The sequence below is a fragment of the Balearica regulorum genome, chromosome 4 (genome assembly GCF_011004875.1).
Source record: "Balearica regulorum gibbericeps isolate bBalReg1 chromosome 4, bBalReg1.pri, whole genome shotgun sequence".
In the NCBI taxonomy this organism is placed as follows: Eukaryota; Metazoa; Chordata; class Aves; order Gruiformes; family Gruidae; genus Balearica; species Balearica regulorum.
In genome coordinates, this window is record NC_046187.1 from 5,485,995 (window position 1) to 5,505,235 (window position 19,241).

Sequence of the window (19,241 nt, forward strand, 5' to 3'; positions counted from 1 at the left end):
CAATTTTAAGCAGAGGGCAATTCACACATATACTTCTCTTTAGTTTTACCTAGTGGATGGCAATTTCTACTAAGAAATCAGAATATTAGTTAAAGCAGCTGCATTGTAAGTATATGTTGTCTTTGGCCAAAACTGCTTTGGGGTTGATTGTTGTCTTAAGTGAGTCCAAATATTTTCTCACTCTCATGAGTGTGAGTACTAACAGATTTAAGCATAAAAGCTAGCATTTTCCTGGCCAACTGCAAATAATTATCCCAATGAAAATAATAGTTGCAAATTAAAAATTCTGAAAAAAATTACTAAATGAAAAAGTCTTCATTTTCTATAAATTTGTATTGCGTACCCATTTGTATACTTTGTGTATTTTATGAAGAACATTTTGCATCACAAAGAGCAAAATATGTATTTAACCAGCAAAGAGAAGATAAGTATTTAGCATGATGTTTTCAGAACACTCTTAATTTTTAGGTTTTCTTGCGTCAGTAGAGCTACTTCTAATTTACACAGGATCTATGAACAGAATCTGGACGCCTTACACTTCACCACCATAAGGTCAGGGAGGCTCTGCTTATGGGTAGGGAAGAAATTATAATGAATACTATTTTACAGCAATACCAACAGTGAACATAATCAGCAGCTACTGGAAGGTCTTGTCAGTGATAATAATTTTTATATGAAATTATTGCCAGCATTTTAGTACTCCATATTTACAGACTAAAAAAAGCTCACTGGGGTTTTTAATTAAAAGGAAAAAAAGTCCGTGAGGGAGAAAGCGTGCATCTTCCCTCTTACAGTAGGTAGAAAAACTGAGGAAAAGAGTGTACCACACACAAGCAAACCATGTTTTTTGGAGAACATTGGCCTTGCCTGTAGAAGTTTTAATGTCTGGCGACAGTGTAACACTGTCCTGTTTCCAAATTAGGTTCTGTTTGGGGAACTTATTTTAGTATCAGAGTCTCCTCTAGAGAGATCAGTAAGAATCACTGTAGCTCTAAACTGTTGTGGCAGGGGTTGTGGTATCTGAATATTGTCAACAGGATTCTGAACCTTAATGGAAAGAGATGACTTGGTACTTGAATGATAGTAAAAATACATAATCCCAGCAAATAAGGATTCATGAAGAACAAGATTAACTTTCTCTGGGAAAAAGAAGCTGACTTATAAACCTTATAGGAAAATCTCATGGAATTCACTTTCAGATCTCTGTTTAGTGCTGTTTATGACATTATAATTATTTCCATAGCAACTGTGGTGTGATGAACACAAGAGTAAGAGTCAACAGTGAATAAGCCGCAAAAGCAAATGAATTCTTAAAAGACACAGCATTTTGATGCACGTTAATGTCTCTTAAAAAAAGAGAGAACTGTAGTAAATATACTGTGCAGTACATAAGATTCTTTAACTGTAACCTTTTTCAAAAGCTCCCCTAAAGCATTGAGGGGTCCATACATTACAATTAAAGGAATTCAAAATTCTTTTATTGGGACATACTTATAAAACCACAGAAAGATTCTGTAAAGCTTTCACCACATACCTGAAAAATGCACAAGTCAGGAGACTAAAAAAGTTCTTTTCATCTTTCTTGCTGGTAAGATTTGCTCGGTTTTGCTGTGGACAGTTTTTTCCACCCTACACCCATCTGCACACCCCACTTCCCAAATTCTGGTTTGGGCTATACTAATCTTAAAAATAAAAAAGTAGACTTATAATAATAGTCTTATATAGTATACAGTATGCTAAAGAAATTTCTGAGTATTGTCCCAAAGACAACTTCTTGACCTTGCTCTATTAAAGATCTGAACATTAGGCAGGCTTTGAAACCTCAGTGGACTTCAAAGAACATTTCCCAGTGAGAATTACTCAGATTTGAAAAACCCACCTAAGTGGGTGGCCTGACTGAAGCTTTCAGTTTGAACTTCCACAGAAAATAACAATAGAAAAAAACTATATGAGATCAGATGCAACTGTTTTATCAGTAGCTAACAGCATAGTGAAATATCTCTAATCAAAACGCAACCCAGCTCAGGGTCTGGTAGAATATTTACAACCAAGTAATAAAAGAACTCATTAAAGAAGCTGATATCAGAAGAAATTTCAGATAATTCCTTTAGGTAAAGATGATGTTTCTCTTTCTGCTTCAGGAGTTAAAAAAAAAAAAGATCTGTCTTTATGGAAAAGGGACCTCATATTTACTACATACATTGGTAATGCAGTTTTGTCATACTTCTCAAGGAAAATTATTTTAAGACCATTAAAAAAATTGTATTCTTGGAATTCTTAACATTTACTTGCCAAATTTTGTAAAGCTAAGGAAGTTGGATTCATGCTGCTCTTTAGAAATCAGTATATTTTATGTTCTGTTTGCTTGTGGAACTTACTGATACCAGGAAAGCAGGCTGACACTCATTCTGCTCTTCATGGGACAGGGAAGTCCTGGTAATTCCCAAAAGCATCATCATCCCTTTGTTTCAGGTGAATCTGAAACTCACTGAAAGACTTAAAGCTCCTTAAGCTTACTCCCTGACCAGATCCTCAAAACTATTTAGGTGTATTCTTATCTTTGAGCATCCAGGCCGTGGCTACCTAAATATTTTTCGGGAATTATAGATAACTAGGCTCCTCATTTTCCACAAGCATCTAGGCTTATGTGGACCTATGTGTCAAATTATTACTGAAAACGTTACTCCAGGAAACCAGTGCTACTACGGCTACTCTATAAAATAGAAGAAAAGCAAAGGAGATGCTGCAGAGATATTTACACTGGGTAGCTTTAGACACTTAAAGTAGTGTCTTAAGATAGGACTGTAATCCACAGATAGAGGCAGGCATCCCCACAGGGCTATTCGTAGCACCAAAATTGCACAGCAGCTGGCCTTCTAATGTATGAATCTTTCCATAGCTGAGTCTCGTTTGAGGAAACTGTCAATGTCTGTGCAGTTCGGCTTGCCTTTCCACACGCCACCACTGTTGCCTGAAAACCCAGCACTACTGACAGCTCAGGCCTGAAAAGCTTATTTAATGATTTATATCTTCTCTTCTTTTCACTGCCTTGTAAAAAATCTACGCAAGCAAGAGTAGTAAGTGACCCTCTCAACAGGAAGTGTTATTTTATGAAAATAATTTTACTTACAGAAAATTTTCAAATGCAAAGAAGCTGTAAAAATGGTGAAGTATCACAAAAGAGCATTGATACTTGGTAACTTATTAGGTAAGCAATTTACAGTCAGGGTTGCAGTAGACTTATAGCTGAAAACATGATTATTAAGGATCTTTTCCCCTGGGTTGAGATTCCATGTTGCTGAGATTTTACTGTTGAGCACAGAAATATTTCTATGAAATGTATAAAAAATTTTTTTAAAGATACCTACCTATCACCTTATTCTTTTTCCCATTTTTTATTGGTGTACACAGCAAACTCTTTATGTGTTGACTTACATTTTCTGCATTGTCATTCTGTTAAACAAACAAAAAATACAGTTACAATTTTAAAGACTAATGGTCAAGTGGCTGAAGTGAAAAAGCTGTAGAGCTGGGGTCTACAACTATCCTTGGTTTACGTACTCTTTCAAAAAGCAACCACATCTTGAAAGAGTTTGCACATCTTTGGCTGGATGGTATAATAAACATTGTATCTGATACAAACTTTGGTGAATAATAATACAGCTAATGACGATAATCTTAATTCAGTAGGAATTTACAGTGACTTGTGTAATTGTGCTAAAAATGTGTTATAATAGGTTCTTTCATTAGAAGGTACCACCTCTATGAAAATGACAAGTTTGCACCTTCCACTGGGTGCAGTGGAAAAGATCAGCTGGGCTTTAGGACACTTTTTACTCTTGTCAGGTGATGAGCTGTAAAAGGAACTGACTCTCCCCTTTCCAGCCTATCCCCTCACTTGCAATACGGCAATGTAAGGAACAAATGTCAGAAACCAAGAGTAACTACCTGGCATTAAGCTAACTGTGTATTTTGTGGCACTAAAATTTTCATAAACTCTTTGAGATGCCTCGATTAACCCAGCAACGCAATGAAAGGGGGCTTAGCGGAGACCAAATTGCGATCCGAAGAACAACAGGCAGGAAAACTACCACCAACTAGGTCAACATTCTGCAGTCTTCCAAAGACCTTTTATCATTGCTAGGTTGGATATGTTTTGCTATCAGTTTGTCTCATACTCCAAGAGAAGGAAACTGAATTTTTGGGGGGAGTGAAAGGCTGGAACGGTAGAACAAAAAGAGAACACATCTTTTCCAAATATCTGGTGAGGAAAGGATGTCGTTCTGCTCTGACTGCTCCTTAATAACCTGGCAGTTGCTGAGAAGTAAATTTGGTCCAATCTCTAATTGTATGCGATACAAAAAAATGGGTACACACTAATATTACAGATGAAAAGGTTATTTGGGTTTTTTTTTTTTTTTAACTACTGTTGCTCTGCTCTCTGGTGCTGTGTAAGGATTGAAGACTGTTTCTTTACAGGCAAATGCACAAACACTATAATGCTTATAAGTGACAATAGGAAGTGTGATTCTTTAAGAAAACATTAAAGGATGACAACATGCCAGATATTTGACCCCAGGAACTTAAGTACTACTACTTAATAGTAGCCCATTATCAAGACAGTATATGGAATAATTCAAGAGTAGGATTTGCTGGTTTCTGAACTGTGTCATACCTGTGAAATCAGCTGTAAAAAAAGATATAAGAATTAGCATCTCTCCCTCAACCTCTCTAGCAAGGGCAGCTGAAAAACACTAAGTCAAGCTTGCAGGAAAATTGGTTTATGGCTACCCTAAGAAGAACCTGCTGTTTCACGGTAATGTTCAGATCCACTGAAAGTCAAACTGGACTGGATAGGAGATAGGACCACAGTGCATAGTGCTTCATTAATACTGGGTCAGGTATTTTTATTAACAGGAAGGAGATTAAGCAAAAACAGGCTTAAATTGCTTTAAGGAGTCTTACAGATATTTGAACTTTGTCTCCACTGCACTAACTTTGTTGGTTCAGGGAAGGACCTGTACACACAACTGCTGAAGCATAGCATTTGGCTTCCATACTGTCCTTGTAGGTAGCCTGAACCTGAGGCAGGCAGCATCAGTGCTCTTCCACAAATAAACCCAAGCTGTTGTTCAGCCTCATGTCACTACCTAGGTAGTTGAGGCCACCAAAGCATTTAGAAAGCACAAAGTTATTTTCATAAGGTGAGGAAGCATGCTGTTGAATGTCCTCCAAAGAAAGAGCCAAGCCAGGGTTCCTAGGGCACTAGGTACACCTGGGATTTCCCTCATGTCAGGGTTCATCAGATTTCAAAACATTTAGCCTACAGCCCAGCCTTGAGACTGCTCCTACACAGTGGTGGAGATGCAACCACTCTGTGTTGAAAAACATTATCCAAAATTCCTTCTGGCAGTACTATTATTTTCTTTTTATGAGTTTCTTTTACATGCATAGGGTGTAAGTCATCTAGATTCCGAGGAAAAATGCAAAAGAACTCCTACCCTACTGACAAAGTGAAAGGCCCATTTCAGACAAACAAGTGGTTGGATGACTCTCAAGGTATTACTTTTATTTTAAAATGTCTTCAAAATAATCACCTCTTTCTTTATTAACCTAATACAGTATATCTGTCCAATTCTGGTTTTACTTCCATTCCTGCAGTTAAGATAGCTTTGAGCTCTGCAAAGCGTTGAGCACTCAATTCCTGTGTTGCTCAACCCTTCACAGAAACCCACTCTAGAACATCCATGAAGCCTTGCACAGAGAAAAAGGGAAGCAACGCAGCTCCCCACCATGAGCCTGCCCCTTCTTTCCACTTACTGGAAGGATCACGTTGAACACTGTATCTTCTGACCTTTTCATTGTGCATCTCAGAACAAAGAGTTTGGTAAAAACCTATCTGCTGATCGTAACTCCTCTCCCTCTTATTACCCTCTCCCTGAGCCCCTCTAGTCAACAGGCTTAAATATAATAGGAGCAGACATCTTTCTAATTTCTGCATTGACAGGAAAATACAGAATTACAAGTTTGCTTTTTGTTGACGATGACTTTGAAGGCAACCTGACTGTAATCTGAGTCTTGCCAAGTGACCTTCCCTCGTGTGTTCAGTAGTACACCATACCACAAGCTTACACTTGATGAAATGTGAAGCAAAAGCTTCCAAAGAAAAGTGAAGTTGTTCCTTCTCAAAGCAGCAAAGAACTTGCACCTATAACATTAATCTTTGTCAGTACAAGAAGGGAAAGGAGAGGATAAAAGGGAAAGACCTTCTGAAAGCCTTCCAACACTCACAGTAAACTACAGAGGGTTACTGCGAAAACCTCCAGCTGTTCTTCACTTAAACGTTTTCCATAGAACATATTGCAAGCTCTACACATCACACTATTTATTGGCAAATAAATCTCAGACTTTTTTAATAATGGCTGCTCACTGTGTGTGAGTATTGTGCGATTTCTTCACTGATAATGAACTTTACCAAGCAAATGTACCTTCCTTTGTGTTTGTGTAATTCTGTGGCCATTAAATTAATGGAGATAATAAGGGGAAACCAAAAAACGTTGAAAAGGTAAACAGAAAAACATTTTCCATTTCTCAATTTTAAATCTAAGCTTATTTTACTTACTGTCCAGGGAAATCTTCTGTCTTTGCAGACGTCTGGGATGTTGAGAGGCTCCATTGTATTCTTGACATACTGAGCATACATATAATTGATTTTGTTTGTATCATAGTCCCTGAAGGATACATGATTATTATTATTAGGTGCTTAGTATGACAACAGGTCGTTTCATTATGCAAAGCAGGTAATTGTAATATTTTTCCTGTATGAGGAAAGGATATAACCAGTAGCTATATAATGGAATTGAGTTCAAATCCTGTATCTTAATCCAGCTGTCACCACAAAACTGCAGAGTGTATTGTTTTATACATTCCACCATTTCTTTAATATTCAACAACCTTAACACTGAACACCAAACTTAAGATATAAACAAATCAGTACAGTTTATGCAGATGAAGGATAAAGAATGAACAACTGGGTTTATATTGAAATAAACAGAACTTTTTTTTAAACAAACTCCATTCACAAATTTGACACACTTGAAAAATCAATACTGGTTGAAATTCACATGTTCTTTAAATGGAGTTCAGCAGGTAACATTTGTGAATTTTCTGCTTCTAAGTTAATTTTAAATTCATTCTAAAAGTAAAGGCATAATCAAGTGCATGGGGATTCTGTTACTGAAATAGAACTGTTTATTCCAAATCAGGACATAAGATATCTTTACAGAATTAATAATCTCCTGCTTTTTTAGCCAAGATGTATTTAAGGCATTTGAATTCTCTTGGACCCTTTGCCTGCTTTGAAGGACATAGGTCCTAGTAATAAACCTATTCATATCAAACTCCTGTAGTTTTCCTCCATTTGACTTGACTTTACTTATCTTTCTGGTGTAAGGAAGTTCACAGTGCTGGAGGAAGGGAATTATTCTTTTGTTATTTCACAAACTTGGTTATACAAGTCAGTGCCCCAGAATTCTGAAAACCAGTCTGATTTGGGGTTTGATTCAGGGGCCTTGATTACATAATAAGCCTGAAATTTTATTATGTAAAGTAATAACTTCCCATCTAATCCATGTCATTATATTTCTGCTATTGCCCGAAATCGTGCCCTTCAAGCACAGCAGAAGTTCTAACTTCAATGGTTGACTCATAGTACAGTCCTTGGCATATAATTGTGCTGTCTCATGAACAAGATTCAGATATGGAATTAAGCTTCCGAGATTCTTTCCCTATCAGTTATGAGAAATAATTTACTGATGGCTCATGTAAGCAGTAAATGACATTTTGAGTATTTACTAGTAACCATGAAAGGGATAATGAATAGGAAGGGTAAAGTCTGTTTACCATTCCCATAGTGTAGAAGAGGAAGTAAACAGGAACTTTCTCTTTCACCCTGTGATCTTACTAGCCTGTTGTACCTCTGTACTTTCTGGTTGCACATTGTCTAAAATCATAATACAGCTCAACAGCTTTGAGTTGCTCAAGCCACACACTTTGGACATAAGTTTCTAATACATGGAATGAAATTTAATATAATGTTCACTGCAAAAAAGATCAAAGGGGTACAGAAATCTTCATTTTATCTCTGCACACTATATCTATAGTAGTACATTTTATATACAACCGTGTCCCACTCTTTTGACGTTATTTGAAACAAGTGTTTTTGATGACAGAGAAAGGTAACAGAGAAAGTAATTTTCAAACTTCAATACAGAGGTTCAGACTAAATTTAGAAACTAGTTAATATGGGCATTTTAATTTAACTATTTCTACATCTTTCCCTTCCTCCCAGTTGAACCTCTTAATTTCTCAAGGATGATGGAAAGTTTGAACTTTAGAACTTTATTCTTGGTTTAGTCAGTCATGTTCTTTGAGTCAGCTTCCCTATCTATGAAGTAAGACTAATGATTAAAATAATTGATTAAAATAATAAATAGGATTAGTATCTACTAATATGTCTACTCTACAATATAGTAATCTACACAGATTTCTTACAGATCAGTTTTAGATCAGCCCACCAACTTAGATTTTTACTTCTCACATTTTGTACATTTCCATTGCTAGCCTTGCAATACAACTATGTACTTAGACCTGACAAAGTGAAGAGTTCAGGCCCTCCTCTCCTATTCTGCTCAGTGTGACCCTTTTAAGGCAATCAAATTTGTCTATGTACATTTCAGGGCAAAACCTGCTCTATAAAAACAGCCGTCATACATGATACCCAGTGGAAATAAGGTCTGTTGTTATGGAAAAAAAAATATTAAAAGCATAGTTTCTTCAACATTCTCCTGGGATGAATAAAAGTCTGAAATCATTGTTTTACCTCTTCAGATTTTCAGCTGAATCTTCTAATTCCTCAGATTCCATGTGAAACACACTAGAAAATGAATCCTGGAATACCGAGATGATATTTTAATATATAGATGTATAAGGTTGTTGTAAGTTAGAATAGTAGTATTCATTAAAAGCTTGTTGCAGTTACCAAAACCTAATCTCTAATAAAGACACGTATAAAAGTATTTAACTTCATTTCACATTGAGCAGCAAGCATACAGGATCCTACCACAAAAATTTCTTTTGATACAACTTTAAATATCATTGAAGTGTCTTGAATCTCTACTGATCACTCTGAGAAGAAATGCCAGTATTTACAAACTGTGCCAAATTTATCTGTCAGCACAGAACTTTAGTAACATTCATCCAATTCTAGACCTGCTTTCCTTGGACAGGTGAGGACATCAAAACCTTTTAAACATATTCGCTGATCTCTCTGTTGCTTTTCATGCAGCTTTTTTTAACAGTTGAGAAGCCTAAAGGTAGTGAGAAATTAGATTCTCTCTGTACTAAAGATTCAAACTACAGACTGCAAACTAGGTGCTGGAGTTTATCTAATTTGCAAGGACCGTGAATATGAGAATACAAAAATTATGGAAATTCCTCTTCTGTATTCTTGTGTGCAGGAGTGACTCTTCTAAATACAGGGAGAGATGGGATTGTGGTAGATGATCACAAGTGCTGTGTGCTATTTCTGTGCTACAGAACCTGGAAATGCTTCCTTACTTCCAGATCTTAGTACACCCATATCTATAAAGAGTAGTAAAGGTAAAACTAGCAATGCCAGTACAAGACTGAGGCATGCAACATAATATCCTGCTCCTCCTTCTGCAGCCTATTTTCAATGGGAAGGAAATACAGGTGGGCAGATTGGAAAGGAGTTATGCTTTACTTCAGTGAGCCAGGATCTTGGGACAGACCATGACTCTGTTCAGATACCTTGTTTAGATACTCCCTGCTTAGATAAATAAAATAATAAAAAAATAAAAAGTGCCATCAAAACTGATTCTGCACAGGCAGCAAAGGCCACATAGTTTTTCTCCCAGCCTTTTTCCTTTTTTCCATCCTACATCAGTAGCCAAGAAAATGAGTCATGAAGGAGTTCAACATTCAAGATCTATGCCACAGGAGAGAGCTTAGAGCCATAGTTTACCAACAGGTAATGCAAAATGGCTGCATAAAATGGCAGTCTGGCCTACACAAAGACCAAAGCCTCCCAAGTTAATAACCTGAGTAGATGTTGTAGAAGAAAAGGCAGAGGATGAAAAGGCAACAGAGCATACTATGGGTTTGAAACACTATTGAGTCAAAATGGAGGGAAGCCCTCACTGCTTCCAGGGAATAAACACTTCTGCCTTTAAACAAAAACCATACTCACTGTACAATCTTCATCCACTATGAAGATGGTACACCTCTGCACTTGCATGAAGGATATTATAGTGGCAGCTATCTTCTTCAGAATTACTTCCAAAGACTGCTGCTCTTCAAAAATCAGGCTGGCAAGATCAAGAAGCACCTGGGGAAAAGGTCTTTTGTGAAATTTCAACTAATTGTGATTTAAGCAATAATCAGCATTACTACAGTCCTCGATTCTTCTCCTCTTCCCTGAATCAAGGGAATCAACGTGTATATCTGTGACCAAAACTAGGTTTTGGCTCTCACACAGACTGCAAGACAACAGTAAGCAATAGCCAGTTTGACACTTTTGATGGAAGAAATAAATAGCATATTTAGCTGTCTGATGTTTTCAGTTAGAGAGACAGAATAGATTTAGGCATTAACAGTTCATCAAATGAAACCTGAGAAAACCAGACAACACGCAGTTATTTCTCCTTAGGAAACCTAATAGTTTCCTATGGCTCATGTGTGCATTCTAAAACCAGTGATATTTACATTTCTTAAGACTTTTGAACCCAATTATTATCTGTTGTAATTCTAACAAATCCTAATAAACTCATTTGGTGAAAACATCATTTAGATACAGCTGCTGTATTTCAGAGCTTCTGCTGAAGGACTTAGCTGCTTAGATGTGCTCATATTATATTCCTTTTTCCCTCACAAGCAGCATAGAGCCAATTTGAAAAAGATTATCTAAATTTGTACCACTTTACAAACACAGATAGTCACTTGGAAACTCAGACCTACCAGAAAATTTTTAAAACAACTGCTGCCTAGTTGTTTCTCCAAAACCTTTTCATACCGTATATGGCTGACATATTCACCCATAAAGGCAATGGCAATAATAACTCATCAGTTATAAAGATGACTGCAAGATACAGTAACATTAATCAGAAGGAGATTCAGTTTTCCATCTGATCATTACTGAAAATATGGTTAGTGACTATTTATAGTTGTAGTAGACTAAAAGAGCAATCTGTATAACCTCTACTGTTCTGTAGGGATAATTCTATCTGAAATTTCTGGAGTATATACACCTCTGGTTGTATAATACATACAGTGAGCCACAGGAGAACTTCAGGCAATATTGAGTATATTGACATGGAATGAGTTTTCTGACATGTAGCTTTACCTTCCTCCCCTGGATACTCCACTTCTCATAGCCCAAGCTGGAATGTGCCCACCTGCTTCTCAGTGCAGTTAATTAGAGCTTTATCAGCAATACACAGCATTCAATTAGAGTAATTAAAAATAGCTAAGGAATAACTACCATATGAAAAATATCAGGAGCAGGCACTGATTACTAGCTAACGATTGTAATTGCTGTATTCTTGAGACAAATGTGTTGACCATACCTGATTACGCCTGTTCTCAAGCAAAGATGTCTCATACAATTGAGCGTTGTGAAGAACAATTCCACAAAATGCCAAATACGCGGCAAAATCCTGAAGACAAATGAAGACCAACACCTCATGAAGATAATGTCTCACAGCATGTTAACTCTGTTCAAAAGATAAGCTACTACAATTTTTTGTTTTCACTTTGAAGTATTAATTGATAGTTTTAAGTTATCTTTGGCAACCACACATTTAGGTTTGGGTTTTCTTCAGTTACTGATAATTTGTTATTATTCCCTCAAGAATCTCTTCTCCCTTTTTTAAACTAATGAGAATTAAGTCAACATCATCAGCCTGAGTGCAGCCTGTTTTTTGCTATACCAATCTGAATGTGAAGTCTGGAAGTGTTTGAAAAGCAACAGCAGTGTGAGAATTAGGAATCAAGGTGCTGTCTGCTCTACTGATTATCTCATATATTGTCCATAATTTATCCAAAGCTTTTTCTCATCCTGCAATTGCTATATTGAGAAGCGATACAGTATTTTAAAAATAATCACCACACAAAGTTTAATATTCAAAATATGTTTGTTGGGGATACCAGGAGAGTTAGAACCAATTAATAAAAAATTATATTAATAAAATATTATTAAGTTATGAAACCATTTTACAATGCATTTCAGTAGAGTAAGCCTGTGTTTCAGAGATGTATGAGAGATACCATGCTGATCCAGAAATCTAACTATTTCACATCCACCTTTCTCATAGCCTCATAAAGAAAGAAATTTGCAGTGTTACCAGGAAATTTGACTTTTTCAGATGTGTTTAATTTTTAATAACTTTCAAATTTCTGATCATCACAAAAAGTAATAACATATCCATCCCCCATTCCCCTATGAAAATAGAAGAGACATAAATGTCCAGCTTTTATACCTTTTCATCTTGTTCAGTGAAAGTGCCACCAATTCCAGATTTCTTATTGATTGCTTGAGCCACACCAACAACCTAGTGCATTCAAAATGGAGTCATTAGATAATTTTTAGGAGTCTGTTATTGGATTCTATTTCTGAACATATTTATAGAAGATAATAAATTATAATTATAGGTATTCATTTGGTTGACCTTTGGATAACAGAAGATATTTAAGCCTGTTTTTTCCTAATTTGTTCATATTACAAATAGCTGAGCATGAACCTGAAATATCCTAAAATATAAGTAGCATGAGTCCTGGATGCTCTTATGAAGAGGGGTTGATATGATCCAAAATTATTTCTATGAATTGGAACAATCACCTCCCAAGAAAGACAACAGTCTTCCCCTCTGCAGTCATGAGCCAGACCGCACAACAGCTCTCTCTGAAGTTCATCTGTCTGTGTGTGTAGAAAAAAACGTTCCTGCTAGCTCTGACGAAATTTCCAAAACACAGCCTCCTCACCGGATCTAGAGTTTGGCCACAGTAATCTTTTTGCATTTTGTATCTCTCTGAATCTGACCGGATTAATTTTCATATGCTGAAAAATAGTATACAAAGGTTGTGTTCCTGCCAGACTCGAGTTTGTTACTCAAACTTAGTATGGAATCTGTGTAACAATAAACCAAGCCAGATTACACATCTAATTTTATTCTTATAAAGTTCTGTCTAAATTATGTTAAATTTCAGATGATGGTTTTTTTAGTATAGAAATAATCTGTGGTAAAATTTGATTTCAAGTTTCTGGACATAATTCCAGAATTGACAGACTAAAACATGATTTCTTACAAAATAGAAAACGGTCCCTTTAAGGACAGTCAATTCAAGTCCAAGCTACTGGTGCTTTTGTAACTTTCTACATAGAGGATAGTTAGCCAATAAACATAATTTCTCAATACAGGATTTTGGTTTAGATTTAAAAAAAAAAAAGTAAAATGAATGTGAGAGAACAACACAGCTGTTTAAGCATGATGCTTTTGTTACTGCCACTCTTTGTGGAGTTTGCGTGCTCCCAGGAAACCAATCTGCTCTGCAAACAGCAAAAGTCCTTACAAAAATGAAAGTGGAGTTCAGATCTTTGCTTAGTATTGATTCCAGTTTCTAGTGCAGGCTCTGACTCTGACATTTGGAAAGAAATGAAAATTGAGTGGTTGCATTGGACTTACTCTTACATATTCAACATAGATGTCTTCTCTGGTAACTTGGGTCTGTTTTTCAGATTCCAAGGAAAACAAGAGAATTTAAAGAGACCTTCATACAAGTCAGTATGAAGAGAAAGTGGGCATTTCTTTAAAAAATTAATTCACTGGGATAGTATTTCTGTAGATTCCGCACTGCAGTTATTCAAGCTGTGTACTGGCAGTTACCATTCTGTCCTGTAAACTAGTTCAAATTTCTTCTGGATTCTGTGCTTATCATTGTACTTCCAGGCTTCTGCTCTTCTGAGTCGTAAATTCACCATGTATTTTCACAGCACAATAAAATTGGAAGGCTTTCAGAAGGAGAGGTTAATGTCAGTTGAGATACTTCTGACTTTCACTGTCGATAAGGTGAAAATGAGAGGTTTTCTAACTCAAATATTTTGTCATTCCATTAAAAAAGGTTATTTATTTGTATTATTATATTGCACATTACTAATACACAGTCTTGTTTGCTATTAAATCAAATTGTTACTATAATAAATGCTTCTCTCTGATGCATAAACATTTCCTAGATTATAGGATTTCAAGGCCTTAACGTTTCCCTAATATAATTCAGTATGTTTCCACTCCTTTTGACACTTTGCAAATTATTACTAATCTGATTTTAGCCTTAAAAGAACTGGAAAAAGTACAGTTTCCTTGACCTGTGAAGTAAAAAACAAATGTCCTGACTGTTAGTGAGTAATGACTGGTTTCTGTAATTGATATCAAGAGTAGGAGCTATAAGGTGGTGAACCCAATGCTGTTTATCAGGATGGATGAGAAAGCCACCAAAGTAGATGACCTTCTGAGGAAGGTGCCAAGTGGAGGGTAGGGATGCTGATGTCTGAGCCATTACTTATATTGGTACCCAGAAATGAAGTCCACAGTTCATGCTATCAAGCTGAATAGCCACTAGCAGCTCCTGGAATGGATTTAAATTAAAGCAGAGCTTAAGGAGAGGAGTAGCGCCAGAGCAACAGGGAGGAGAGGGAGGCTGGAAACTGGGAGGAGCTGGAAGTCACTCACTAAAAACCTGCACTTCCTTAAAGTTAGACCGTTCATCTATTTAATGGCTAGATCTTATCTTCTGCTAAACTCAGTAAATCTGCTGTGCAGTAAACTCAGATGAAGCCCACCTAGCCAAGTACGGTAACATGAAAGAGTGTGTGGTAAGAAGCCATAAAGTATATGTAAAGATTTTGATTCTTTTCATATTTTTTTGGCACACTTACACCAAATTATTGACAAAGCTGCAAAGAACTTCCTGTGTTTGAGATCCAAATAGTGTAAGACCAGTACAAGGTGTTAATGATGGTATTTTTTTCATCTTGTTTTTTGGGGATGAACAATATCAGAAGAACTGTGTGATGTGCATGTTTAAAAAGTTCTACTTAACTATTAATAATTAAATTTATAATTGCTAAACTGATGGAAGGCATACAGTTTTATTTTTGTAATGGAAGACAATTTACTATCTCTCAGCCTAGCCTTCCTAAAATACTGATGTTACAAATAAGGTCATTGTTCTGCAGCATGAATCCCTGCCAACTGTGGGCTCAAAAATGTCTGTCTGAAATAAAGCTTAACTGTCAGCTCCATTCCATACAACCCAGTTTTTCCCACAGTCAACCTCTCATTTACTTCAGTGAGGGATGTTTCTTATCCAGTGAACTTTCTTACTGTAATAACAATATACAACTAGTATTATATACTTCTATAGCAGACTGAATAGTAAGCAAATCCTTTAACCAGGCAATATGCTTTTATGTTAACCTACATGTGCAGAGATTAATGGTTAGGCCTTTTCTCATACCACTGTCTTCTGTGGGTATTTATTTTATTTATTTTTTTTTTCAGTTTTGATCCAGCATGAGCTAAGACAACTTTAATGAGGTCAGAGGCTTTTTAAGGCATCCAAAAGGTGAGTACTTTCATCTTGTGTAAACATATCCCCTCCATGAAAGGAAAGCCTGTGCTTATAGCTTAAAAAAGCTATAAGAAAACAGTAAAAGGAACGTATTAACATAGCAAAAAGACTATTTAGCCTCCTTTTATTAGCACTGCAAGTTTCTGATAAATTAACAAAGGCATGTGTTCTAAGATGAATGCTCATTTTTTAGATCTTTGTTAGGGCCTTTCAGTAAAAGCTTTTAACTGAAGAGTAACAAGGAGAATAAACCTGCTAAAAATTAATGGTTGTCTTGATGATGATAAAAATTTTGTGCAGATGCAAACTTTTGTTGTTGTTGTTTCAGTGGCATTTTAAGCTTTTAAAGACAGCTTTGTAGTATGTGCCATTTTTTCATACAAAATAAACAGTTTTAAAAATTAAACTGCTCCAAATTCTGGCCTCATTTATATCAGTACAAATTCCAGTCAACTTCACTAAATTCTGTAGAATGTGGTATAGAGACAGTAATGAGAAAAAACTCAGATGGATATTATTCAGCCATTGGAGTCTTGCCGGCAACCAGGTAATTAGGAGGAGATGTAGGAAACTCAAGAGGATCTGTTTCTGTTACTAAAGTAATTATGTAATTAGGACAAAAGTAAATCATGTGGTAGCATTTTAGGCCATGGAGAACATATGCCTGCATTTTAGAGAATACTAAGCATAGTATGAAACCCAAATCCTCATGTTTAAAACTTACTATAAATAAATCTGAAATAACAATAGGCCTATCTGTGATCTCCAGCTGGGAGTTATGTTCGCACCAGCAGAAAAATTGAATCAATTGCTCTGAGCTCAGCTATACAGAAAACTTTTTGAGATAATGGGTACATTAAAAGTATGAAATCTTTGTGGCAATAAACAAGACCTATCTGCGATAAAGCTAATTCTTTGTAAAGCTTGGAGAATATTGTAAAAAAATGATAGTCTACTCAAACACTTGTTCATGAAAGCACTGTTCTGGTCTAACAAAAAGGTAGTTTTTAAGTTACTTAGGCACAATATTTTACATTTATATTTAATTTTATATTTAATTCTCTAACAGGCACGTTTCTTTAAAGTCAGTTGGAAAAATTCCCCTTGGATCAGAAACCAAGTACTTTGCTATTTTCCATTCAGATCACATAAGATAGACATACACTGTGAATACAAAAAACGATTTTAATGACGGAATTGTTTTCTTACTTTCAGTCCTAAAAAGAGGGGAAGAAACCCTCCAAAATTACTGGGTCAATATTCACACCTGTTTTACCACATCTGAACACAGCTTTCCAAATTGTGTTCTTGCTGGCAACACAGGTAATCTTCCAGTGCTGCTACTGGGTCTGTAACCTTTCTTCTACCAGTTATCCCATTTAATAAAGCCTGATCCACGTTACAAGGAAAGATTTCTTCTAATTATCAGGGAGAATTATTTTTACTATTTTCTTGCAATAGCTGACTCCTGCCTCTAAAAGTAGCAGGCTACCTAGAGTATTTCCCAGTAGGTGACGACTGATGACTTCAGTGCTGAGGACTGTGCTCTGAATTTTATCTGGATTGTTTCATGCTGCAGTTTATGGCACATTAAGATTACAGGCCTAACTCTGTGAAAGCTGTTCCAGTTCTACAGGCAGCTAGTGCCCTTTTTACTTGGTTCTTACTTCAGCTGACTTAAGAATATAATTAATATAATTTTGCTTCCTAAGAAGATATATTTTTTTATTTACTTTGCTGGCACCTGTAGAAAAATTACATTAAGCCAACAAATGGTAACAGGAAGAGGGAAACTCAACTCCTATCTCATTTTAAAGATGGGAACACATCCACTTGAGAAGACAGACAAAGTGGTTTTAACCTTAATTTGCTCTCTTGGTCTTGTAGAGGTTTGGTTCAGGCTTATAAAATTATCCTACGGGGACAGAACTGTATTTACAGACTTTCATTTTTAATCAACAAAACTTTCACATCCTCTTCCAGCATTCATGCCAACAGTAGCCTGCATGATTTCCAGCAGTCTAGCTACTGTAACACATGTCTCAGCATAAGCTGAAAATCCACCCAAGAAGCAAATTACTGATCTCCATAATCCTGCAGCAAGACTGCTACTGGAACTTGAGTTAGTTTGTTTAAAGTTAGCTTGGCTAGACCTACACTAGACTGCAGCGACTGTGATATATTATACATAAAGTGTTCACTGTGGGAGAAAATAACTTAGCTGGCTAACAGTAACATGCCTGGTCACATCTTACACAATAAAATTCAACAGGACATTTTCAAAGGCAGTTGTAAATAGAGTAGCATCCCTGATTTGTTGGGAAGGGCTTCCCAGTGACAGGAGATAGGGCAAAGTAAACAACAAACTGAACGATTGGAGTGAGCATTGCCAGAATAAAACATTTCCCTAGCCAATTAGTAGGAAGTTCATACTCAGAGCCTGGGAGATAGGCCTCAGTTAATTCAGCTTAAAACTCCTGTATGAGAAAATCCTACCGATTTTAGTAGAAATTAAGCTGAAATAGAATTTTATGGAAATTATTTTGCACAGCTGAAAGAAAAAAATGCAGAAATATCAGAAAATTATGTAATTCCTATAGGTGTTCTATGGCAGCTGTGATGACTTCATGCATCAGAGACCATTCGTTCCACAGATACTCCAAACCAGTTAGAAAGCTGTACTGAGTCTTGTGACAGTTCTGGCTAACTCTGCAAATTGGTTTAAGCTAAGGACTTCAATTCTCTATTCAGTTCTGTCAAATTTTGTCAAAATGACTGTTTGTTTACAAATGTCTACAAAACCAGATGGAGAAATGCAAGGTGATAATTATTTGCAACAACTTCTGTAGTCCTTTGTCTGCGTCTCTGAATCCAAGACCAAAGAAAATCACAAGAAAGTGCCACTGCATTTATTGACTTTATTACGGGAGCTCTAGAAGGCAAACCAGTACCATTTCAAGCTTCTGAAAGAGTAAAGGTTTAAGGACACAGCAGGAATGAAAAGCTGCTTTTTGAGATACACAATGCTGAACTGCCACAACCTTAGGTCTTCTGCCAGTAGTGGTAAAACCCTGATTTCTGTATAAGCACAGAAATGGTTAGCATTAATAGCTACACCTAAAGCCTGTGGCCAGCAATACTAGTGTTCTCTTGCAAAAGAAATAACCATGGTAACTCTGTGGTACAAGCTGGCTAATACTAACTTTTCATTGGTGGCTTTTGTGCTACTGAGGATAAAAAAATCAGCGTTTTGAAGGCTTTGATGTGTTCTCTGATATACATCAATAATCCAAGTAACGAGTCTTACATACTGATGTCTAGATAACTGTGTATCATTATCTGCTCTTACAGAAGAATCACCAGAAGGCAAAATCTTTCATGATCAAAATGGAATCTTTGCTATAGGTTCACATTCACCTTAGGACAAATTCAAATACAGAAATAGATGATTAAATTATTTGACTTAGAAAGAAAACCAAAATGGTTCTAAGTAGAATACAGTTCAGGTTACCCGAGGCCCTTCTTCCTCCTTGTTT

At 36.3% G+C, this 19,241-nt stretch overlaps 1 protein-coding gene and 1 long non-coding RNA gene across 10 annotated transcripts in view; one reads left to right on the top strand and one right to left on the bottom strand.

Moving 5' to 3' along the window:
* Nucleotides 1-19,241, bottom strand: part of PDE5A (phosphodiesterase 5A) — a 136,573-nt gene that overhangs the window by 26,216 nt on the left and 91,116 nt on the right. For all 8 annotated transcript variants that reach the window (XM_075751039.1, XM_075751038.1, XM_075751037.1 and 5 more), the window contains 6 exons: nt 12,558-12,629; nt 11,646-11,735; nt 10,271-10,408; nt 8,882-8,949; nt 6,623-6,731; nt 3,369-3,453 (listed from right to left, as the gene is read on the bottom strand). In XM_075751039.1, the coding sequence (XP_075607154.1) occupies nt 3,369-3,453; nt 6,623-6,731; nt 8,882-8,949; nt 10,271-10,408; nt 11,646-11,735; nt 12,558-12,629 (562 nt within the window). The remainder of the gene's footprint in view (nt 1-3,368; nt 3,454-6,622; nt 6,732-8,881; nt 8,950-10,270; nt 10,409-11,645; nt 11,736-12,557; nt 12,630-19,241) is intronic.
* The window catches only part of LOC142601642 (uncharacterized), a 124,509-nt gene continuing 120,174 nt past the window's right edge, over nt 14,907-19,241 (top strand). For both annotated transcript variants that reach the window (XR_012835173.1, XR_012835174.1), the window contains exon 1: nt 14,907-15,699. This is a non-coding gene — a long non-coding RNA (uncharacterized LOC142601642). The remainder of the gene's footprint in view (nt 15,700-19,241) is intronic.